Genomic DNA, 25,301 nt, shown 5'->3' on the forward strand with positions numbered 1-25,301 from the left:
ACCTACTTCACTGACTTGAGGTATTATGCTATGAGAGATAGGAAGTACACGTTTATTTTCCTGTATCCTTTGTGGTTTGTGTGCCCACTAGTATCTTGCTAGACAGTTCTTTTTTCCAGGCTCAGTTCACAAAGATGACGCGTGCCTCCCATGTCTTTTTCTGCCTTTCTTTAACCAGAATCTGTTCTGGTTTTTCTGCTTATTCAAAAATTGGAGAATTGAATTTTGCAGGGTGGCCAGTTGTGGGCTCACTGTGGATTTGCTGCGGCAGAACTTTTGAGTACTGCAGCAGTTAGTTTCCTGAAAACTTTGGAACTTTGTAAGTTTTGAATATGTAATGCATAGATTTTCAATTGCTACTCTCTGCAAGTTGACTCTGATTAAGCAGGGTTTTGCTTGTATCTTAATTGAAGGGTTTTGTTTACTTGTCTTTGTCATGTTGACAGCTACAGCCTTTGAAGCACTGATCCATGAGGTAGATAAGGGATAGGATGTGGGGCAGAGGTGATCCTCTTCATCCAGGTGAAGTCTCTGAGTTGACTGCCTGATATATCTTGGTCATATTTCTAAAGTTAGCATGGAAGGTAATTTTTTCTTAAGTTAGATTGGTTAGAATTGGCTGTTCTTTAAACTTTTCTTGTCTGGTAAATTCCTGTGCATTGTCATTACCCTTGGGCAGAACAGCTTTCTTCCTGTGGCACTGTACAAATGCGGCTTAGTTGGTGATTATAAACATCCCTCTTGCCATGATGTGCTAGGAAATGATTTTCAAATAATGATGTAGAACAGGTACAGTTGGGAGCTTCTGGGGTCACACATCTCCTAATAACCTGTTCTGGGTCCTGGACAGGTTGGACATACCCCATAGAGTACCTTCTAGACGAAGGTTAGAAAAAATGGATATCTGCTTTTGGTAAAGGATTCTTTCAGCATTTATTTAAGGAATACTTTTTTTCCGAGATGTTGAAGTGTTTATAGTAGAATGGAAAACATACAGAATTCCCTGTGAAATTTGCAACAATCTGTCCTTATTTCTTCTGTGAACAGTACAATTTTGTGTTTTAACTACATGTCACAGATAAAACATTTTATGACACAGTCATATATGAAATCTTGTTTTGGGTTTTATAACTGACAGTGGTAAGGTCTGGATGATTTATTCCTGCCAATTAGTTTCTGAATTAATGTACACAGTCGAACAACAGAGCGGTTTGTGCAATGGAAAAGTTCACACTCCATTACCTGTCCAAATAATTTCTTTAACCACATGCATAACAACTAAAGGTATGATCACTGTGGTTTATCACTTGGAAAATTCTCAGTTGCTTTACAGTGTTTTAATTATTTCTAGAATCTGTTTTCAACTTGAGTTCCATGTTCTCATTTCAGAAGTTTTTTTAAGTATGGGAGGAAAGTGCAACTTTTTCTTCTCCTTACCTCAAATCCCATGGGGATCCCGTGTTGTTCAGCCTGGATCCCCACGGGGCTATGAACTGTAGGAAAGAAAATCAGTCTTTCAAAAAATGAGCGATTTTTAATTTGTGTAATAGTTACATCAGCTGCCTGTGTGCAGTAAGTGATGGCGCTCTTGATGAATTATGGAACTCGGTGCTCCTGTGTTTGCCGTCCCTCTCTGAGGATCTCAGGAGGCTTTCCTTTGGTCTGCATTGCTGATTTTGCTTGGCTTTCATTTCTCCTCATTCTCTACCTCACCCATGCCCCTTTCAGATAAAGTTTGGCAGCTGCTGTTCTGGCAAGTGTTTGAGTTTGGCCTTTGGTTGGTATAAAGCAAATGCATGATGTGTCCTAACGTGGTGGACAGTGGATTGATCAATTGATTGAAAATCTGTTTTGAATTTGCTTCTCTCGGCTTTGTTAGCAACCTGTTGGCTGGTGCTGTGCTGGCATGAGTATTTTTACCTGTGGCTGCTAATTTGTTCTGTTTATCAAGTAAAGCCTTTGCTACCTGTGTTGCTTTTAAACAGCTTCAGAAAACAGTGATGTGGATTTGTTCATCTGGAGAAAGATGGGAAAACTCCATACTAATAATAAAAGAACAAAGTGTACTGTTTGCCAGGTATCACCTAGCTGCCTCTCAAGACTTCAACTCATTCCTTCAGCAAGTATTTAATGGTATGGAATGATAATGAGAGTTTCTCAGTAGTGATTTCTGAGAAATATTTATCTGTTTTCTGTGCTTTTCTTAGACCCACGGTTTCCCAAATATGCTCAAGGCCATCTTGGGAGGAAGGATTAATTGAGAGAGCTAATAGAATGGCTATTATTTTTAGTGACCCTCCCGATATGTTAAACAGTGTTGAAAAACAAAATCATTATCTTGATCAGTACATGAAAAGATAAATGCTCAGATGCGGCAATGTATAGTAATATAAACATCTGAAGAGAGCAGTTTGCTTACTCTGACAACTTCCTTCCCATCCATCACATCAAACAGACATCAATCCCTGCTCAGCAATCTTCATTATCCTAACCAGTAGCATATTCTTTTCAGATACATTTTTTTGGCTCCTTTTGTGCGCCTTTATAAACAGCCAACTGAACTTGAACTCTCCTCACCCTCGAGTTTGGAATAATAGGCACAGCTCCTATGTAAGCATCAGTAGCACAGGTAGGGTTTAATTTTTCAAGAGGATCCTTCTGAAAACATACCATAAGACTGCAGAGATACTGTGAAAATGGATACATCCAAGTAGAACTTCTTTCTAGAGCTCTGATTATAAGAATAGTAAGTGTGTGCATTTGTTACGTTTCTTTTTGGGTATACTTGTGGGATTACATTAAATATCCACAAATTTTAACTTCATGGAGGTTATGGATTAGTGATGAAACTCAGCAGGGCTAACTACACGGATTTCTGCTGGCTCAACTATTGAAATCAGGCTGAAAAGGGAAATGGCTGTTTCCAAACACTAAACCTAATAAACCTGCTTAAAACCAGAGTGGGATGTTTAAACTTCAGTTCAACAGTCTCTGAGGATTTGCACAGGAGAAAGTTTTGCTTCAACAGTCATGATAGTATTTCCAGTATATTTGAAACATCTCTTAATTACATGAGATCAAGAAAGTTCTGCTTAATTTAAGATTAAAAGAAAAAACAATCAACAACCATGCACCAGAGTACTTGTAAGTGATTTGTAATCATCCTTTTCCTTAGTTGCACTTAATTACATTCCTGGAAAACTGTCCAACCTATCAAGAAATTGTCTCATGTCTATGGATAATTGGCTGACCTGCATGGCAGACCACAGCAGCTCACAGTTATGGTTTATTTTTAAGGCTAAATAAATTAAACGATATGCTTGTTGCATGTTTTTTTTTTTTTTTTTTTCCCCTCTTGTTGTTGTTTGTTTGTTTCATTACTAAGGATATGAGAGCTCATGATTAGATCTGTACTGATTTTTGTGATGTACAGCAAAATTTGGCATTTAATAGATAATCATTTTGCTACTTAGGATGCATAAGATTCATAGCTTACAAAAGCAGAATAAATCCTTGAGTTATAAAATGGCAGAGAGAACAATAAAGATAGGTTAAAGTCAAAGTTAACAGAATTCTTATTGAATAGAATGGCATTATTTACAATAAATGTATAATGAAATGTTTGAATGTCAGAGAAATACAGATTACTAAGAGACAAAAGCTGTTAGGCAGTGTAATGATACCAGACAAGCTGAGAAGTATTGGTGTTAAAAATTTCATGAAATATTGATTTTATTTTTGTTTTCTTTCACTGATGGTAGGTCAAGTACAGAGTTAAGCCCTGCTTTTATGAAGGAAATAAAAGAAAACAGGACAGTATGTCATCTATCATTTCATTTGATGGACCTGTCTGTTGTAAAATAAACTTTACTACAGAAGATGGATGGTCTATCTCTTTTTCTTATTAGTGAAGAAACCTTAAGTTCTGCTTTTCTTAGACTCCTTGAATGTTATTTTTATTTGAATAGAGAAAACAGTGAATTCTTAAGGGGAAAACGATCTAATTTGCCGGACTCTTCTGTACCCAACATATGGGGTTTCTCAACTGCTGTACTGATATCTAACTGTGCTCCCCTTGGGAGGTTCTGAAAGTTGAGGAGTGGTGTTGCAGCTTGCTCAGTGGTCTTGTTTTTCTTTGCGGTTCATAAGACTACAGCTCTTCTCAGCTTGTGTTTGTATGGTGGTACATGCAGTTTATTAAAGGCTTTGAAATTACAGACTCCAAATTCATGTAGCATCTTGGGATATCATGCTTTTGCGGGGGGGGGCAAGAGACGAATGGGGAGGGAAATGATCATTAGTCTGTGACTCGGTGCTGTTGCATTAAATCAGCATACAATTGTAAGGATGCTCTCAGCTGTTCAAGGTGTTCCTTAAAATAAACACATATTAGTGTTATTTGAAAAACAAACTATATATGAGCTTTATGGAAAATATTTCCAGTGTCTGTAATTATGTGAAACATCCAGTTTTCCCATTCCATTTCTGCTCTCTGTGTGTGGATATGCAAGAATATCACCATGGATCTGAACTGAAAATCCATCTTATGAATTTAAATTCTTAGAGGCTTTTGTGAGCACCATCTTTGCTTTAATGAGGCTGCAAATACACTGAAGAGTCACAGTGAAACCTGATGTCTGTGATGACAGGACCACAAATGCACTTGAGCTTATGCTGTCATACATCATTCTCCCATCTTTTCCAAATCTGACGCTGGCAGGAAGATTAAAAAATAAAAATAAGTAAATAACTTTGGTAGCTTATTTGATTTTAATCAGAACTCTTGGTTCCCAAAAGCTGTAGACAAAACCCCAAAACTTTTTTTTGAGTTAAAGTTGCATTAACTCTTCTGCTTGACCATGCTATTAAAAATCAAGGCAATTACTTAACAAAGTTTAAAGATAGTCACTTGAAAGACTTAATACTTCAGAAATACTTAGTCATAATAAAAGTCACAGTAACTATTATTTTTACCTGTAGAAGGTTGTTCTCATGGATAATGTAATCTTAACATAATCTACCTTTTCTACACATTCTCCATTGTAGCAAAGTGGATTTTTGAGTTGTTGCTGTTACTGAGTAATGAAGGAAAATGTCACCTTGTTCACACTTCTTGCTCAGTCTTGGTTTATCAATACCACATCCGTAGCTCCACATTAGAGCACTGTGAGTCCAGCTGGTGTGTAGCTTAGTTCCCTTATTACAATGATTGAAAGCATGAAATCTACACTTGATGGTACTGAGTTTACCTGCTTTCTACTGTGATACCTCAGACAGCTTTTGCATTGAAATTCCTTATCTGAAGAGAAAGAAACTCTTCAACAAATTGTTAGTGGGGTTGTGTAATCTATTCATCTATTCAGGAGCATTGTCATCTATTAAATGTACACTAGATTTCTTTTCTAGATGTGTAAAACTCAGCTACTTTTATTTTCTTTTTACTTTTAAATTACCTTTTCCAAAACTAATGCAAGCCAAGAAATTGCTCTTAGCAATTTGTAATGAGAGGCAGTATTTAAAGAAATGTTTAACTGACTGGAGAAGAAAAACAATTTTTGAAATCTCATACCTGCAAGGATAGGGACCTAGTGGTGCATCCTGAATTATCCCAATTGTGTTTAGATGGGTAGCCATTGTTAATGGCAGCTGATGCACCAGGTAGCCACCACTTGTTACATCTAACACTTTTTCCAAGGTACAGTGTTTGATAACTAGGGTCCCCAAGAGAGATGGAGTACAAAAGTTTTTGCAAAGACTGGGGGAAATGTTACCAAACAGATGATAAAGCTCTCCCTGAAGCTGAGCTGCAGAATGCGAAGAGCTTGACAAAGGTCCAGACAGGCACATTAAACTGTTTATCTGTGTTGGAATAGTTCTGTGTTTTTTGGCAGTGTAGTCATCAGGCATTTTAAAGTGATTACCTTGCTGAATTCAAATGATGAGACCAGAACAGGATGGTGTGCTTTCTGCTGCAGCTCGCTGTTCTTTGTGCATTTCATAGTATTTACCTTATCTAAATAAGTAGCTAGTGCTGTTAGTGGAGGCATTCGGGGTGGTTTGGATTTGTATTTTGGACAAGCAAGGAACAAACAGATGGAAAGGTTCATGATTACATTTTCAAAGCTTGGACATTGATACATTTTTGATGGTTTTTGAAGTGCTTCGAAGTATTTGCGTAAATAGCTGTTAGAAATATGCCACACAGCAACCTGTCTCCTTAAGAACAGGTCAGTGCTGCACTTGAAATGTTCACACGTGTCTCAGGAGTCCTGAGCTATCATCCTCTGAGCTGTGTATTTGATCCTTGTAGTTGTGATGTACATGTGTAGGGAGGGGAGAGAGCTAACATCCTTTCACTTCAGTATAAATCTGAAGGTCCTTGTCCTCAGTGTCCTGTGGGAGATTTAAGGATCACTTCTATACTGAGGCTAACACTCATATGTATTGTCTTTATCGAGGAGAGATTAGATTGATTTTTTTTTTCAATACCCCCCCCTCTTTCTCTCTGCTTTTCTGTCATTGTCTTCATTAGCTTGTTTTTGGTTAGTAGCAAGCCTCCTAGGGTGTCTGTAGGCAGCAGAATGCATTACTGAACAGATGCCTGAATTAACCCCTGTATTAGAAGCACAAGCATGTAGCAGTGCTTCTGTAGCACTCCATCCAGATCAATTCATACGTAGGCAATGATGAGTGCCTGTGGTGGCCTTCTATGTCTGCATCAGCAAAACGGTACTCCTGTGTGTGTTCCTGTTTGTAAAAATTCTGCCTGTTTAGAAATCTAAAAAGATATTTCAGCTTCTCTTGAGGAGAAAAACTTCATCCTGGAAAAGGTACAGCTAAGGAAAGCTTTGAAGAAAGGTGCAGAGAGGGTGACTAGAGAATAGTTATTCAAACTTTCCCATAAGAACAGAGTGGCATGAAACAAGATTTTAAGCATCAGGTATAAAATAAAAGATATTTTGTTGTCTTTTATTGTTGGTTTGTTTGTTTTTCTGAAGCATATTTAAGTTGGAAAGCTCACTGTCAGGGAAATTTGTGGGCACTGCAAATGCAATGCATTCAAAGCCTGGTTACACACATTCGTTAACAGCTGTCGAATGCAGAATTACCACGTCTGGCTCAGGAAATCTGAGTGCCTGAAAATGCTGAGAGCTGTGCTGCTGCATGCTTGCAGTACTTGCCAGTGGTCAATGGCATCCAGGAGGACTTCGACAGATTCCCGAGTGGAGTTGTTCGTCTGATCTTTTGATTCTTTTTGTTAGAAATGTTTCTTTTTGATGATGTGCTCCCCCGAATGTTGAATTTTTTGCAACTGCTTGCATTGCTAGATGTCTGTTGTAACAATTTGCTACCCATGCACACGTATCTATCATTACTGATCAGCTAATGGAATTGCTTTGAAATGAGCTTAACTTTCTTTCATAATTGAAATAGACAGCAGAAAATTATTATCTCAAGTAAGTTCTCTTTGTGTTTTTAACGCTAAAAGCTCCGTAGTATAATTATATACAGCTTTTCTGTTTATTTTTATTTTTATTTTTTATTTTTTTTTAGATGATTTACCTGCAACTTTCCATTTGGTGAAAGAATGGCACTTAAAGTCCAGAACAAAAGGCTTAAAAATTGCTATTGCCACAGAGGGGACCTGATTTCAATTATAGCAGATAATATCTGGAATCAATAATAGCTTCTGGTCGTCTATTAGGAGGAAAGGAACAACAGTGTCTGCCTCATTAGTTCTTATATGCAGGTCTCCAGTTATTTCAGGCATAAAAATTTTAAGAATCTATCCTCGAGCAAAACTTTGAAATGGGCTCCGCAGCCCTGCTACCAGGCAATCGATCCCATTTCTATCACTGCACCTTGCTCCCTGTCAAAACCAGTTCCTCTGACACTGTGCTCCTACCCTTCACATCAGTTATTACATTTCTGTGTGGTTCATATGTGCTCTAATAGCTTGGACATCAGGCTTAGGGCACTGAGCTGGAGTCTGGTTTTTATTCCCCATGGAGTACACGCAGTGTAGCTGAGTAATTATTAAAGCAATTTATACTATCCCTCTCTCCTTTTTTGTTATCTGAAATCCCAGTGTGCTGCTGGGGTCCATGTGCTCAGCCTTGCTGGGTTGTCCCCTCTGCTGCTCCAGGTGCCATTAAGTTTGGGCTGTGCCCACGTGGCTGCACTCAGGAGCTGCACCATGCCCATGCCTTCCTTCCTGCTGTTGAGCTCTGTATGTCAGAACAGCAATGCTATACAGGCTGCAGGAGGAACAGGAGGTTCCTGCACGAAAGAACTGTGTTTAGGCATAAAGATCTTGGGTGTGGATTGATCTGTTCATAGGCTGGGGACCTGCATGTGTAAAGCTGCCCTACAGGCAGCATAGATAGACGGTAATTTGGATAACAACAGAGAGAAAAGACAAAATTATTTTGAGAAGCGGAACAGAAACTCCATCAGATTATTCCTCCTCTTTCCTCTTTTTCCTAATTGGAGCAGTGCTCTGATGTTATGTAAGGGTTAGAAACGTCTTCCCAATTGCTCACACAGGTCCTTATAGTGAAAAAGTGAAACTCATCAAAAGGATGTCTTGTGATATCTCTAATCGCATTTCTGATTGAACTGCCTTTCTGTTTTTTTTTGTTTTTTTTTTTTCTAATAGAAGAAATATTAGCATTTTTGATTATTTTGAGCAGTTTGTCACAGTTAAGTAACTTAATCCCAAAGAAAGAATCTGTATGAGATGACCTGTTCCATTTCCATGCTCTTAAGTAAATGAGTTGTTTCATAATTTGGGTTTCAATATACTTGCAGTACTATAGAAATGTTGACCCTGGAGTTACTTTAATATTGCATGTCATTATAGATCTCACCATTATTTCACCTCCTATGTGAACTGAGTTTTGTTGTTATCTTGTTTTCCCATCCTCTGAGTACCCTTTGGCAGCATGAATATATTTAACAGTGCCAAGTTGGGTGTTGTGTTATTGGCAAAGAATGTATCCTCCCACTAAGTTTTATTCTGGAGTTTCACTTTTCTCTTTCTCTGAGGGCTGAGAGGTGACTGAATGGAACATTGATCACTGTGCCTTCACTTGAAGTGCAAACAGGAAACTGTAAGAACTTCTGGTTCTATAATGACATTAATGTGTTTGGGTGCACATGCTTCTGATCCACAGCTTCTCATTGTGGAACGGTGTGTCCATTGGAGGAAAGGGCAAGAAGTTTGTCACATTAAAATCATATCACAGCTTTGCTAATAGCCCTGAGTCCCAACCAAGCTGCTGAGCCCCGTGGATCTTCTCTAAGAGGACTAAAGCCACCTCTTTCCACAACTTCATTATTATCCTTCCAGTATTCTACATGTGTATATGCACCACAGATACAAGGCATGAATAGCTGCCTCCTGTCATAGTCTCAGTTCTGGACACGATTAGTAGAAAGTTAGCCAAGGAATCCTTTCTGTGCTGAGTTGCCTGCTCTATGCAGTCCCACATTCATCTGTGGGTTTCTGAGCCTTGCTTTGCTGCTCTGCTGTGCACTTCTCATTTGTTTGAATGGCGTTGCTAAAGACAAATCTGTCTGTTTTGAGCCTGACCTCTGTTAGACTCCTGCCAGAAACCTGTAGTGAATGTGCTGGCTTCGTGGTGCAGGTGATGCCCTCATTTCTTTCTTTCTTTCTTTGTCCTGGTACTCTGCAGGCTATCCTTCTAGTGGATATTTCAAGATCTAATTTTGTCTTCCATATGTGCTCTAAAATGACTTCTGAGTTCTGGCTATTTTCTACTGTATGTCAATCTTTTTGCTTTGTCCTAGAAGGTTTTTTTTTTTGCAATGCCTTTTCAAAAATAGAAGGAAAAAAAAAAGGAAAAAACCTCTTTATCTGATCTAGTAACCAAGTTATAAAAACTGGATGTCAGTTGTATCATAACAATCTGACGAGATATTGACTCTTAAGGAGAAAATTAATGTCATTCTTTCACAGAATTTAAAAATAAGACATCTCACAACTATAATAAGACATAGATTTTGTTTGCATACTAGTTCTGCAAATTCTTTAATTTTTTTTCATTTGCTCCATATATGGGAGCTATTATGGCAAACTTCATAATTCACTTTCACTTCCTTGAAACTAGAAAGCTGACCAGAATGGCACCAGGCATTCCAGCACCATAGGGGAATTTGTACATGTTTCATTCATAAGCAGCTTTTTAAAACAAATCTATTCACATTAAGTAATCTGTTTCTGCTCTTAGATTTTTGTCTAAGAATTAATTGGGAAATTCTTAGTTCTTAATTCTTAGACAAACATTTTCAATGGGAATATACTTTCTTGCAACTATTAAAAAAGCCTGAAAAATTAGGTACTTGATTGGGTGGGGGATAGTTTCTTTTTGTCATAACAGGAATAAAATTACCTTCTTAATTTTTGCTTTGCCTGTTGACACTTTAAGGCACTGTATATAATTTTGAAAAAAGATGCTAGCTGAAGAGAAGTTGTCCAATCCCTGAGTTTTTCTGTGGAATCTTTCTGCCTGAGTGGAGTTGCACTTTTCACTAATTGCTCCAGCATCTGATGAGCAGCACCAACAATGTGGTGAAGATCACTTGGATTACTTGCATAGATGGCTACCCTCTGCTACAAGCTGCATTATTTCTTTCTCTGTGCCCTCCTGCTGCTTATGGAGGACACTGAATAGACAGGCAGCATCATAATGTTCCTGTCTATTTGCATATCCTAGGCTGCCCATCACTGAGTTAAGATATTCCAGTCTCAATCTGTAAGATTTTTATTTCATTACAGGTATTATGCCAGTGTATCTGGAGAGCTAATGTGAAATGGCCCAGGCTTTTTTTAGTGGTTTCTGAAGTGTGAACAAGGGGCACAAACTGGAACACAGGGAGTTCTGTCTGAATATGAGGAAGAACTTTATTGTGAGGATGACAGAGCAATGGCACAGGCTGCTCAGGGCGCGTTGCTAAGTCTCCTTCTCTAGAGATATACAAAACCCATTTGGATATTTTCCTGTACAACCTACTGTAAAGGACCTGCTTTAGCAGGAAGTTGAACTCAATGATCTCCAGAGATCCCTTCCAACCTCCACGATTCTTTGATTCTGTGACCCAGAGCAGCTCTTTTTATTTCAGTATGCACATCTTTGGGTACTCTGTTTTTATGTTTGGAGAGTAGGAATAGCACTAAACTGAATGTAGATTGTTCAGTTCACATGCCTCAAAAACAGGAAGTCTCATTGCTGCAAGTTCTGCTCACATATCAGACTCTTTGGGGCTGACCAGGTGTGTTATCTCAAAAGGTTTTTCCAAAGGGGTGAATAAAGACCCTGGGCAGGGGTGATTCAGTAATGTCTGGCAAATTCTGGAAAGGATTTGACAAAAATGTACTTTGTTTTAGAAGTGAAGGAAGTATTTTGTCTTCAGAATTTGCATGGAGTGTTTAGCTTAGCCTTACACATTGCCAAGCACTGACAGTGCTTCAGAGAACTGAAACATCATAGGAAATAGGCATGTGTGCCATTTCATCAAAGTCAAGTAGAACTCGTGCATACACCCGAGGACAAGATTTATGCTCTTAAATCCTTCTATCGCAGCATGTGAAGGACTTTTAAAACTGCCTGCTGATTTTACAGCTGAAGTAATTTATTTCTGTGATATTAAATTAAAAAAAAGTAATGCCTCATAGAGCTTGAGGGGAGATAATGTTGGTTTTTAGTAGCTTTTGTTTCCATCTGTGTGGTGGGAGATTTGTCCAATTGCCATTACTTGCAGTTATTAATGAAACAAATTTCACACAACCTTTCAAAATTGGTGTACCATCCAAATTAAGCTTTTTTTTTTTTTTTTTTTTTTTTTTTTTCCTGAACTGCTGCATGTTTTGGAACGTGCCATCCTGTGGCATAGAACATATCCCATTGTCTCAGTCTGAAAAGCTCGAACTTTGTGGCAAAGATTCACAAAGGAATTTTAGATTTCTGTGGTCTCTGTCAGCTAATAGCTGCTGCTTCTTTAGGAGCATTGTAACATAGGTAGGAGGCTGCTTCTGTGTTTGTGCCTAAGTGCAGTCACTGCCTGTGGTGGGGGAGACTCCAGGCAGAAGACCAGAGGCTAAAAGGGATTTTTTGGCTTCAAATGTTGCATTTCCTTTCGTAAAAGAGTAGTTGCTTACTTAGCACAGCTGCACCGACAGTCTTCCTTTTTTGCTTTTACATGCAAAGATTCGTTTGTATAGCCATGAGCTGTTTTTTCACATCACTGTGAGATTTGTGTTTTCCTGTCTGTGTTGGTAGATATTAGATAGCAGCAAGACTTCTATCCGGTCACCAAGAGGTTTGCTGCATTTTGTCCCTTTGATAGGGTTAGAAAGCCATTTTCCTTTTCAAGTTCAAAATTAAACTTCAAAATGATATTGCAATTCAGAGAATCAAAATCGCTATTGCTTAGTGTATTAGCTTGAGTGAGGCAGCTTTTTAATTCAGAATTTCAGCTGTAACAAACTTCGGGTTGAACGGCTGAATTGTCATCTAGCTTGTCAATCAATTTTTAGCAATTGTAGGAAGGAGTTTTTCGGGCAGTTTTGTGGTATTACGTGTTGATTCTGAGCAAAAAAAAAAAAAAAAAAAAAAAAATAGCTGCCTCTTTTTTTAGTGCTTACAGTGTAAGTCTTAAATCTGGATTGCTTTAAGTATTTGGAAAGATCACTGCTCTGGAGGGCGCTTTGTTTCTCCAGCCTGAGGTCATGCCCATGCATGCTCAGCTTTTCTGGCCAGCAAGGCTGTGGGCAGAGCAGTGCGTGCCACTGGGTTTTAGCAAACAGCCTGCTTTAGCATGCTTTCATTGCTGTTCTACACACACTGAACATTTCCTCAGCTGGGATTACTGTATGGAGTGTTGGATCTATAAACCCATTAAACTACTGAGAAATAAGTCTTGCCTTTTGTGACATGCTGGTGGTACAGATGGTAACAAAAATATTGGCACTTTCTGCTTGCAGATGTCTGAGGTCAGCTATCTGTTAGCGGGAACATTTGGAATGAAACAGTTTCTGTCCTTGAGGGTAGTTATGTGTAACAGACTAGCTGACAGCCTTCACCAGTATTTCCATTCGTGCATAGTAGGTCTGTAAGCATTTCTTTCTTTTATATGAATCCTGTGTTTAGATATTCTGTTCATAACATTGGCTTAACCTCCAACTCTTTCTTCAACTCCTTCCATTCTTAACTTTCCCCACTAGTATATGAATTTTATTAGCAAGGAATCCTGTTTTGTATTTTAATCATGCAAATAATCAAAACTTTCTGTCTTTTTCAGTAATAGCTGGTTTTCGAGGAACAGTCCCACATGGCCTCTCACTGGAGATTGGAGACACAGTTCAGATACTGGAGAAGTGTGATGGTGAGTTCACTGGCTGGACTTCCACTGATAATGAAGGATCCTTTGGTGTTGGCTTGAACACCACCGCTACTCATTAGTTTTCTTAACTGAATAAATTTTTGAAGTCATCAATATTAAGAAAACATGGTGCTCAGGGAAGTGATTTAGTGGTGGGTAGTTAGTCAGGGCAGTAAGGTTAGGTTGCGGTTGGACTTGATGATCTTTAAGATCTTTTCCAAATGAGTTTTTATTCATTCATTAAATAGGTGATGTTTTGCTGTTTGTTTGTTTGTTCGTTTTTAATTTTGGGATGATATACTATTAACCTTGTAAGAAACATTTCTACAGAAGGCAAAGGATCTGTCATTTTGAACTGGGTATATTATGAATCTTGTAGAGTAATGCAATCAAAACATTTGGATTATGAAGTTCAAAAATGATTTGTAAATGTTTGCAATGAATATAAATCTGTTTCCTCTTTTGCATTAGACTTTCTGTCCAGTGCAAAATATATCTGGGTTGCATTGTTAGAAGCAATTGGGGATAAGGGTAAAAGAGTAATTCCTGAAAATAAGTGTGAATTAAGTCATCTAAATATGAGTTGGTTTAAACAAATTACCTCTCGTTATGTGGAAAGTACTCTAAATGAGTGCAGTCTGACATCACTGCATATTAGTTGTATCTGTCCGAAAAGAAAAATGAAATCTATTTTACGTCTGGAAATGACTTGCATATTTTGAAAAACAAAAATGTTCTTTCTTCACAGGTTGGTACAGAGGATTTGCCTTAAAAAACCCCAATGTTAAGGTAAAGATCAATTACAGTTTTACACTTTGGCAAAATGTGTATTTGCTTTTAAAAAAGTTTATAGTATCCTTGTAAGTAGATGATATTTACCCTTGAAAGAAAATTGGAGCTTAGTGTTAAGTATATTATTGATATTGCATGAATTAAATTTGGACAATGATTACACTTCTCAAAGGCTCTTGTGCATTTGGATGACAAATCCAAGGCTCTGGCAAACTTTCTTTTAATCTGATTATTAGAAGCTAAGTTAAAGGGAAAAGACTACCAAGAATGGAAACTGCAAATAATGTTAGAAAAGTTAATTAATTAGACTATGCCTATTTTCTTGATGGTATATATTGGTTCACAACAGCCATTGGAGCAATATGTGGAGTAGCAGTTGAAAAAAATTTGTCTGTTTCCACATAAAAGAAGTTTTGTCTTTTTTTTCCTTGTTGTGTAATCTTTGATTTCCATGGGAGTGTAGCTGGTAGAATTCACTGTTTGGTTTTTGTTGTGTTCAGACATGAAATATGATGTTATTCATACACTTATTTTCTTCAGCATTTGTTCATCTTGAATGCATTTTAGATTTTCCTGTCTTAACCGTATTTCTGTTTTCTTACTTTCCTGTTGACTTAGGTCTGTCAGTATAAAGTACTTGTTCTTCATATGGGAAAAACCATTTCAAGACTTCTTTTCCTTCAACAGTACTGAAATCACTTGTTTTTCCTTAAACTCATGTTGTCATCTTAGTCATCTTATCTCTTTTTTTTTTCTTTTTCCCTTTCCTAATTCGTTTCCAAGCCTCTTCAGCTGCAAACGAGGGCATATGACATATAAATTTCAGAAGTTTCTAGGGGTTCCTATCATGCATGTCACCTGTTTCTTGTCCCTAAGCTTTCAGGCTCTGGTCACATGAATTTGTTTTGCTTTATGTGGAGGGTCAGTGTGAGAAATAAATTTAGCCAGGGTCTAATCTGACGTTTTCTACTTTGACCTCATTGATAAATATTACAATTTGATTTATGAGACTTGAGCAGTTGGTATTTCTCACATCTTCTGTGTCTTTTGTTGCAGTTCTCACCACATGTTTGCTGTCATTTTCTTTATGGTCTGTCAAATGTGTTGATAGAAGTTATGAATAGGTTTTCTAAACATGACTTGATGTGTGAAGGAACAAGATAGATATTTTCTACTTTCATAGAAAAAAAGGAAGGCAAACAGTTTTACGAACTGGATTTTTCAAGGGACCCTCTCCAAAAGTAAAATAAGAACACCTATTATAAGTCAGCTTATAATTGGAATTGCTCTGTCAAAATTCTCCTGTTGTTATTCCAGCAGCTTGGATGCTCAGAGAAATTGTCTGTGGCAGCTGTTCTGCAGTACCCCTATGTATGCACCATCCTCATTTCGGGGACATTGTTACAAACGCCAAAACTGCACCTCTTACTGTCCTCGGGAGGTGCCCTCCTGAACTACTTCACACTGCTGAGGAGAAGGAGTATTCTCAAGGGCAGCTGCTATTACACAGTAGATGTCTTTTTTTTCAAAAGTCTAACAGTAGTTTGTGTTATAAGAAAATTGGGCACCTTCACAGTGGAAAGCTGTATGTAGCTGGGCTTGTAATAAGGAAGGGCACACAGATATTTTCCTATGCTGCATTATGTAGCTAGCAGTAGTGTATTATATTCTAAGCCAGAATTTGGAAGTTGAATTGCTTAATTTTGCTTACCATTATGATTAATGACGGTTAGTGTGGTGTAAGTGCTGTGACACTGTTATCCATGCAAAAGAGCAGTGGAGAACGCTCAGCTAACTAGGAAGGACCACTCCTGTCTGAACACCATTAACTTTATTTATTTTGAAAATCTGTACTGAAGAGATCTTGTTAAGATCCTGTTGGTAAAAAAATTTCTCAGGGGAAATAATGATAAATTATTTAGGATAAATGAGCTGTCAAGCAATCTTATACATGCTTTACAAGTTTATCTTCTAATTTTCTTAAATATTGAAAGATAAACTCTACTGAAGGCATTTTAATTTCCTTTAGATCTGTACTGTGCATATATTGAATTCTTTTTTGTGTGTGCTTGTTGGTAATTATTTGGAGGACTTTCAATTCAGCATGCATTTGCGTATTAAATGATGCTTTAAGATTACTCTCCAAACTCACTAAAGGGAATTTTTTGGTTGTTTTTACCTAACCTATTTTGTTTTTCAGGGTATCTTTCCATCCAACTACATTCACTTGAAAAATGCATGCGTTAAGAACAAAGGGTAGGTGAAATTTTGGGGACTCACATATTTATACACGGTAACTTACTTGTGCCAAAGAACATTTGTAAATCTGGCAAGGAGTGATGATTTTATTATAATATCTCATCTTAAGCTTTTGGTCAGAAGACTTGAAATGTCTGTCCTTAGCTAACATGGTGCTCCTGCATGGTAGTAAAATCAGTGTGTTATATGCTTGAAGAATCACAGAATCACAGAATCACAGAACTGTAGGGGTTGGAAGGGACCTCCAGAGATCATCATGTCCAACCCCCCTGCCAAAGCAGGTTCCCTACAGCAGGTCGAACATGCAGTATGCCTAGGAATATCAGTCTGTGTTGCCTAGAGTAAAGAGAAAACAGTCATGTCTTCACAGCCTGGTGTTAAGTTTGGTTTAGAAAAAAGGTATTGCCCTAATTAGAAATTATTCTGTAGAGAAGCATTTGTTTAATATTAGTAGTTGTTTTCTTTAAAGAGACCAGCTGTACCATGGCAGACAGCTGACATTTTACAAAAACAAATGTTAAGATTAAGGATCAATTCAGTGGCAAAAGATTTCACTAAAATTGTAAAAGAATAGAGATGTTCTTTTCCTTACTGCCTTCCTTCAGGTGATGAAAAGCAAATAGCTATTCTTGATAATGACTGATCTCATTTCATTTTTAGAAGAGTTAAAAAAAAAAAAAAAAAGGAACAATTGATTAAAATTAGTACAAAGTTTTTTGAAACTAGAATGTTCTGAGTAAAATAAAGTGATTTTTTTTTTGGAAATTTAATACTTACTTTGAAAGTAGCACTTTTAAAAAGTTACACTCGGCAGTGATGTTAACACAGTCTTTTCCAAAGTTTTATGTAATTTGGGAGTGTTCACATTTACGTAATGGTTTAAAATCTCTTTAAATAAAAGCATTTATTATCAAATTAGATGGAGGCCTATAAAAACAGGTGTGGATGGCTTTGATTTTGGGTGCTTGGATGACTGTGTAGGTCAGCGTTTCCTGACTGGCAAAAATGAACCTTGAAGACTTTTTTATATATTTAATATTTGAATGTCTCATTCACACAGGTGAAAATGAGAATTGCAATGCTGCTCAAAAGAGTTGTTTGCTATAGAGTTCAGTGTACCCATGTTTTATTATACCCTACGATCATTTCTCTTTTGAAAGTGATTGTAGGTTAAACTGAATGTTCAGTGAAATAAAATTGTTGTAAACTGTCAGCAAAGCTTAAGTGTAGAATAATCTTTTCTTAACAGACGCCATGACAATGTTAGCAGGGAGTTCAATCTTATTTGTCTGCATTTTCTTCTGTAGTCGGTGTTTCCTGTTCAGGTGATGTACAGAGCATCAGGGCTGGGGGTTCTCACATTGTTAACTTGATGAAAGAGAAATTATATCATGAGAAAAGTACTTTAGGCGTGATACAGACTTTTAAAATGTACTGTATGTAAGAACAAAGTGATAGTGATGGTGGTATATGAAGTGATGTTATGATTTAGTCTTTAGTCTTGATCAAGCCAACTCAGGTTTTTCTTGCTCAGCATTGAAAAATCAGGAACTCACTTGTACTGTACCAATTTTATTTTCAAGTTTAATATACATTTTCAGCTGAAGAAATTACATTTTTTCTATAAACAGATGTGTTTAAAAAGTGTGGCAGCAGTCGCTGACTTGCAATCTAACCTAAAGTGGCAAGATCATTTTGAAATCCTTTGAAAACCACGGGAAATTACTTTGACATAAAAGTAGTGTTTGATGTGCTTATCTCATGGCAAAACGCTTGCCTTGACTTCTCTAGGACCAATACTTTCCACGAGGATTAAAGAAAATGTATAAATAAAAAAGTCTTGAGGGTTGAAGGAACTCCCTTGTAATTTAATTGACATTGCTGTTGGCAGGAGGAAGTCTTTATGTTAGTAACCGTACTGTGATTTGTAATGTTTATGTAATACCATGTGTTCTTCTGCATGTTTCAGACAATTTGAAATGGTTATTCCAACAGAAGATTCTGTTATTACAGAGATGACATCAACTTTAAGAGACTGGGGAACGATGTGGAAACAACTCTATGTGGCAAGTACTTTGAATAAGTTGCTTTGATTGAATACCAGCTCGAAAGACCAGATACGTTGTTAAAATACTGTTTTTCCTGCATGAAAAAAGAAAAAAATATAATTAAAGGTAGTGGACATTTTGTGATTCTCTTTTCCTATTGGATTTATTTGATTGTTGCTTTTCCATTTATTTTTTTTTTACTTGTCTTTCGTGGTTTAATGCTCACCCTGACCCTGTAAATAAGTCAAAGAATCTACAATTCTTATTTTAATATAACTTTAAAAATAATTAAATGTGGAAATGTCAGACTCCTTGACTGGTATTATTATCATACCTATAAATGATAATAGCAGATCCAATACATTAATTGGAGGGAAAATAATCTTAATGGTTGAGTGACCAGAATATGTATATGCAAAGAGAAGAAGAAGAAAAAAAGACTTAGAACATTATTAATAAATTGTATGAAATATAAAAAAGAACTGCATTTTCAGGCAAAGTATTATATAAATAACATTACATTTTCAGTTATGGAAAGTCCCTAAGCCAGTTGATTTGATTCATGCTCATTTTCTTATAGATTTTATTTTCTTTTACATCTACACATTCATAAGTACCAAGGCATGTCCATTTTACTTGACAAGGGTCATTTGTATGTGATGCAAAGATCAAAGGATGCCAGCTGTTGAGTCCTCACTGATAAAGGGAGTCAGAAGTGGTTCTTCATTAACAATAATGAGCTAATTTTGGGCCTGGCAGTTACACATTTCTGAAGTGGCGTGTGGTACTTTGTCTCACACATGTCTTCAGCACAAGTTCCTTGCTTCTCAGTTCTTATTTTCCTTATCTGGATATGTTGTCTTTTCTCTTTCTTCCTGACATCATCAGTTCTGTTTGTTTTGTCACCCTTGCTTGACTGAAATCACACAGAGCAAGGTGCTCTGTGGCAGTTAATATTACTGTCCCTTTAAATTCTTCTTATGTATACATTTCCATATTTCATTTGCACTTGTCTTTGAAATCCTATTACAGCTGCTTACAGAAGTTCCCTCTCTGAAGTTACGTTGTTCTTCATTGTGAAAAATTCTACCATTTGCATCACCTAATTGGCTGCCACAGAAGACAGAAATTTTTGTTTTGGTATACTTAAAACACATAGAAAACTGTTAAATCTTTAATCTCTCTATTTTGACTGAAATTTAGTCTTCTCTCACCATTCTACATCTTTTAAATTTTTTTTTTAATCCTTATAATCTAACTTGTAATAATTATCATCAATTCCCTCATACCTCCTTCTCTTCCCTCTCTTCACTTGATGTTTTGTTGTTGCTGTTTCAACTTTCCCTATGGAATTGTCTTTAAAGACTGAAATGCAATATTTGAAGTGTTGCCTCCATTTAAACTTACTAAATTTTGATTTTCATTGTGGTCATCTTTGGTTCTTAACATTTCTCCTTCTGATCTGCTACACTGAATCCTAACCACGGCTTAGACTTGACACCATATGCACATATCACTTGGAATCGAAATGTTTCCTTTTGCATCTCTGTAGTTTCCCTGCATCTTCTTATAGTGCAGACCTCAAAGTCCTGGTCTTAACTCCTTGCTGAATTGATGATTGTGACTTAAACTGTGAGAAGCTTAGCTGTCTTCTCACTTTACTTGTAGAGGGCCTGCTTTTGTTGTGTAATAAAGTCCACAAGTCAGAATGGTTCAGAAGCAGCTGGACTGCTTCCTTTTGAGTGATGATTGTAGGGATTGTGTTCAGAGAGACTATTCAGAACCAGGCGACACTTCTGAAACCTGCAATTGGTACAGTGGCTAGTTTGCTTAGTGAAAGCTTTCCTGAAAGAACCTAAAACATCGTGTTGAATTCAATGTTATACAATATCAAATTAGACTTGACAGTCAAGCTAAAAAGTTAAGCAGTATGAACTGCTTCTAAGGTGAGCTTCAAAACTATGTTGAAATTTCTCTAGATTACATGGAAAGTTTTTTTCCTAACTGTCTTAAGCACATCTAAGTGTAATTGCTTTCTGTGCTTACATATGAGGAAGGATGTAAGTTGAAAAGGAGCAAAATCACAATCTGCTTTTGTAAAGAACCAAGTCTAAAAAGCAGGAGCATTTGCTTGCGGGACCATTCACCACTTTGAGATGTAAGAAACTCAGACAAATGCTAAACCTTTGAAAAAAGGATGCTGCATTGAAAACGTTATTTTGACCTTAATGTTACTGTGAAATACTAGCATGTCTCTTGTATTCTGCTAAATGTTTTACCTCAGTAGAGTTTATAATCGCAGATCAAAAACAAAGATACACATGAATTAGTGATTATTTGATTTGTTTTCTTTTTAATGAAAGATGAAATCTCTGTAACTAATGGAATGCTGTGAGCACAAGCAGTCAGCCTATATAATGCTCCCATAAAGACTTTTTCAGTATGTTGCTTTTAGACACTACCTGTTTTTTTTGGTTTTCTTTTATGTATAGAGTTCATATATTCTGTGGTTCTTACTGAAGCTGACTTTTTTAGCAACCTTTTTCTTCATTGCTGTTATTATTGTGTGTTTAAAACACACTGATTTTCCTTTCCTTTTTTTTTTTTTTTTTTTTTTTTGCAGACAACCAAAAGAAACAATAAATCAGTGCTTATTTTAGCGAGCTTATGAAGTGAATGAATGTGAAATAAAAAAGACAAATTGTCACACAGCAGTGTTTTTCAGAACTCATGGAATATAAAATGTACTGACAGAGAATAATGATGCTTCTAGGAGAATTTTCGTTTTTCATAGCAATTATCTAGCAGTAATAGCTGAAAGTTGGTTTTATGTCATTTTTTCTTAGGAAGAAGTAAAAGGGAAATGAGTGGCTTAGGGTGGTTACTTTTTTGTGTTGTTTGTTTTTAGAAAAAATAAGCAGAACAGATCTGAATTTTCAGTGTTTTTTTCGCTTAATTGAGGTTGCAGTAATTTTTTCAAGATACAGTTTCTTAGAAAAATTATATTAAGTAAAACTGCCTACTGTAAAGTGAAGGAAGAGTTAAAAGAACTTCTGCTGTTAGGGAGGAAACCATCATGGGAAATGGTTTATGTCATTAACTGGTATGTAATTAGAGTAGGAGGATGTGTTTTATTCATATTCATGTAATTTCTTCTGTTTTGCAGTTAGGTAAGGCAGAACAGTCTGGGGGAGATTTCTGTCTACAAGAGTCTGTTTATTTACAGTTAGGCCATAGTGCGTACATTTATGTTCCTGAAAGAATTAAAAGGACTTTAATGCTGTGTGATTCAGAGTTTGAATTCTAGGAGCTTTTCCCTTTTGATCCCTTGTGTGTGTGAGTTCAAATGGTCTTGAATTACTCTGTCATGGTTCCAGTTTTGATGAAATGACATATAATGAAAATGCTTTCAGAATAAAACAATGCTGTGACATTCAGCAATTTTTTATTGAATCTTTGTCATATCTGTCATATAAATCAGACTGTGTAAATGTGTGGTGTTAGGAGTTTGAGTGAAATTATGGAGTGTGGACAGTACAAAGGAGTTATCTGTGATAAAATGATTTTATGCACATGTGCATGCATACATACAGGTAAAGAGATCAAAGCATTAGAGAGAGGAAGAGGATCATGACTGACTGAGGGAATAAGGATGGAAAGATATTGATTTCCATATCACATCTGTATTCATTAGGACTGTCAGTTGGTGTAGATGCCATTCTTTGTTTCTCTCACAGAGAAATGAGGGGGATCTCTTTCACCGACTGTGGCATATAATGAATGAAATCCTAGACCTGCGAAGGCAAGTCCTGGTTGGCCACCTCACCCATGATCGAATGAAGGATGTGAAGCGACACATCACTGCTCGTCTGGACTGGGGCAATGAGTGAGTAGCTATACTTGTAGAAGAAAATAGTGTAATCTCATTATAATACCAGTTTTAGGCTCGATGTAGAATGTTGAAATAAGGAACAAATTTCTGACTGATGTTGCTTTTCTTTATGGATTTTTTCCTTCATTGTTTTTCTGTCCACTGTGTTTTAGCAGTGAAAAATTACTTACAGCTTTTCCTTTCTTTTTTCCTTCCACTAAAGAGACATACTTGCTTCAATTTATTTCACACAGCACTGGTATGACCTGCAAGAGAACTGCAGATAGTATGTTGGAATACTGGATTTCTGCAGTTTCCTTTTAAGTCTTTTAAAAACATATCTGCCCAGATTCTTATGCGGCATAGTGTTGCATAGCTCTGTGTATTAACTGAAATTATATTGGCTGACACTACTTAATCTTCTTGATCTGTGTTCTATGATTCAGTTTCTACTTTAGCATCTTTAGTATTCATCTTGATACTATTCTATCCATCTTTCTTTTATTTGAGTGACAAATAAAAATTGATAACCCCAGTTATATTCTCTTAAGTTGTTTTTTTCAAAGAAAGAAATTTTCATTTGTCTTAAACCCGTGCTACTTCAAATAATATCTCTTCAGTGTTACAGTGTTACTAAATGCCTAACAGTATGAAGACTTGTAGGGATAGAGAATTGTTAGCATAATGCATGATGATAAAAATGATTTCTAAATCACTTTCTGAATACAAGTTTCACAGATCTTGTTACTATCTTGCATAATTTGGAAGGCCAGTAAGCTAAAGAAGTGTGTGCTTGGTATGGTTGGGCAGCTGAGTAGCATGGAAAATGCAAAAATGGAATGTGCTGCTGTTGATCATATTGGCATGCATGCCTTGCTTTTGGTACTGAATTTGATTTGAATTCGGAAATCAGGAGACCAGATGAAATAGGCTCCACAGACAGTAAATTTTGCTGCTGTTATTTACAGCATACTTTGCAGTGCTTCCTCCACAGTAACACTGCATTGCTACATCTGTAGCCCTTTGCTTTATTATAATACATTGTATTTGTCCCCTCAGTGTAGCACTCCTGGCTACTTTGCTAGGTCCCTGGGAATGAAAGGACAAGTGTAAGATTGGTATGTGCATCAGGAGTGATAGGAGCATCCCTTTTCCCTCGCAGTACACTACCCTAAGGCAGTACCATCACTGTTTTATGTGGTCATGAAGATAACAAAACCACTTGATTTCTTTGATCATCAGGGAGGTGACTGAGTCAGTGTCCCTGGAGGTGTTAAAGAAACACTGATGTGTTGTGCTAAGGTATATGATTTAATGGGAAACATTGGTGGTAGGTGGACGGTTGGACAGGGAGATCTTGAAGGTCTTTTCCATCCCTAGTGATTCTGTGATTCATCTGAAACAATGAATTTGACTTTGGAAAACTATTTAAACTAAAAAAAAAGTAAACTGATCTCATAGATTAAAGTCCTGTATATTGGAATAGTAGTTTTTATACCATAACAGGCTGATAACCTAATACAGGCTGATAGTCTACTCAGAGCAGTGCTCTATACCTTGTTCCATAGCAAGCTCTTTTACAAAATGTATGACCCTGAATAGAATAATGCAGAACTTGTGAAGTCTGAATCAGCCTTTGAAAAAGGTGGGTATATTCCTTGAAGCTTGTGACTGAAATACACTTCAGTCACTCTAGCTTTCATAGCAGAAAGAAATACTCTCAGTAGGAATAAGTATGATGTGGATCTTATCCGTAGTATTTCCTCCCCACCCTACAGGTATGGAACTTTTTTCTTTTCTCCTAGAATATTGGTCTTTCCTCATTCTTTGAACCAGGCAACATTCTCAGAATTCTGTTACAACAAACATCATAAGCTGCTACTAATTGGCACAGCTTTAGACTTTTATTTCCTCTGATCTGCCCAATGCCTGTATGTTTTTTTTTTTTTTTTAATATATTTTTGTGCAAGTGTCTGCTGCAATGGCTACAGATGGTTGCAGTGTTGTATTTTATGAAGTGGGCATTTTTCATCTCAAACTTGAACCCAGCTATCATATCTGGGCTGTTTTTGAACCAGAGATGCCAGGCAGTCAGGCAGGAACCCTGAGTTTTAAAAGAATCTCTTTTTGCTTTCAACCCATTACTCTGTTTTGAAAGTAACAAGGTTGTTTTGTGGGACTGCTTAGAGCAAAATTAAGCTTCTTCCAGCACAGGAGTTCATTGTAACAAAGGAGACTCAGCATCCATGAAAGCTGATGTTTAGGACAAAAACAGAAATGGCTGTAAATTGTTTTGAAAAATTTCAAACAGAACAACATAATGAGAATTGGACTTTCCACATCATTCTAAGTTTACAAGTTGGAAGAGTAATGCAATATTTCCTAAACAAGTTTTCTGAGATCAGATGTTTGAACCCTTAGTTTTGTGTAATAAAACCACTTTGCACCTACTTGTGTTTGTGCCAGAGTTACATCTGTTATGCAGATGCCATGGATACTTCTCATCATGTTGTTTTAATCAAGTTTGGGTTTGTATTTATTGTAGTGAGCAGCAAAAAGAATGCTTCTGGCAGTTTTGTTTGGACATCAGATTTTATTGATCATCTCTGAGTTCATTTCCAATGCATCTTATCATCTTAATATGGCAAATCTTTCTTCATTATTTATAAACCAGCCTTACAGTTATTTCACTCTTAAGGTCTCTTTGTAAAATAAAGGATGTTCTGTTTTTGTTAATAGATTTTTTACTTTCTTAAGAATTCAAATTCCATAGAATTTGAGTGCATAAAGAGGAATTTATAGTTTTCTTCTAAATACGAGATAAAACTTATTCAAAACCTTTGAGAGAAACTGTGAAAGCACAGCAAGAGTGACACAAAAGATGGTCCAAAATGTAATTTTGGCTTGATTAAATATCTAAAAAATCC

The 25,301-nt window shown here is 36.7% G+C and overlaps 1 protein-coding gene across 2 annotated transcripts in view; it reads left to right on the top strand.

Annotated features, from left to right (window-relative positions):
- Nucleotides 1-25,301, top strand: part of DOCK4 (dedicator of cytokinesis 4) — a 238,741-nt gene that overhangs the window by 66,949 nt on the left and 146,491 nt on the right. For both annotated transcript variants that reach the window (XM_042815926.1, XM_042815927.1), the window contains exons 2-6: nucleotides 13,324-13,407; nucleotides 14,153-14,193; nucleotides 16,397-16,452; nucleotides 18,425-18,521; nucleotides 22,241-22,389. In XM_042815926.1, the coding sequence (XP_042671860.1) occupies nucleotides 13,324-13,407; nucleotides 14,153-14,193; nucleotides 16,397-16,452; nucleotides 18,425-18,521; nucleotides 22,241-22,389 (427 nt within the window). The remainder of the gene's footprint in view (nucleotides 1-13,323; nucleotides 13,408-14,152; nucleotides 14,194-16,396; nucleotides 16,453-18,424; nucleotides 18,522-22,240; nucleotides 22,390-25,301) is intronic.

This window comes from Centrocercus urophasianus, unplaced genomic scaffold (assembly GCF_019232065.1).
Source record: "Centrocercus urophasianus isolate 14NV4802_14NV808 unplaced genomic scaffold, USGS_Curo_1.0 seq_15, whole genome shotgun sequence".
Taxonomy (NCBI): Eukaryota; Metazoa; Chordata; class Aves; order Galliformes; family Phasianidae; genus Centrocercus; species Centrocercus urophasianus.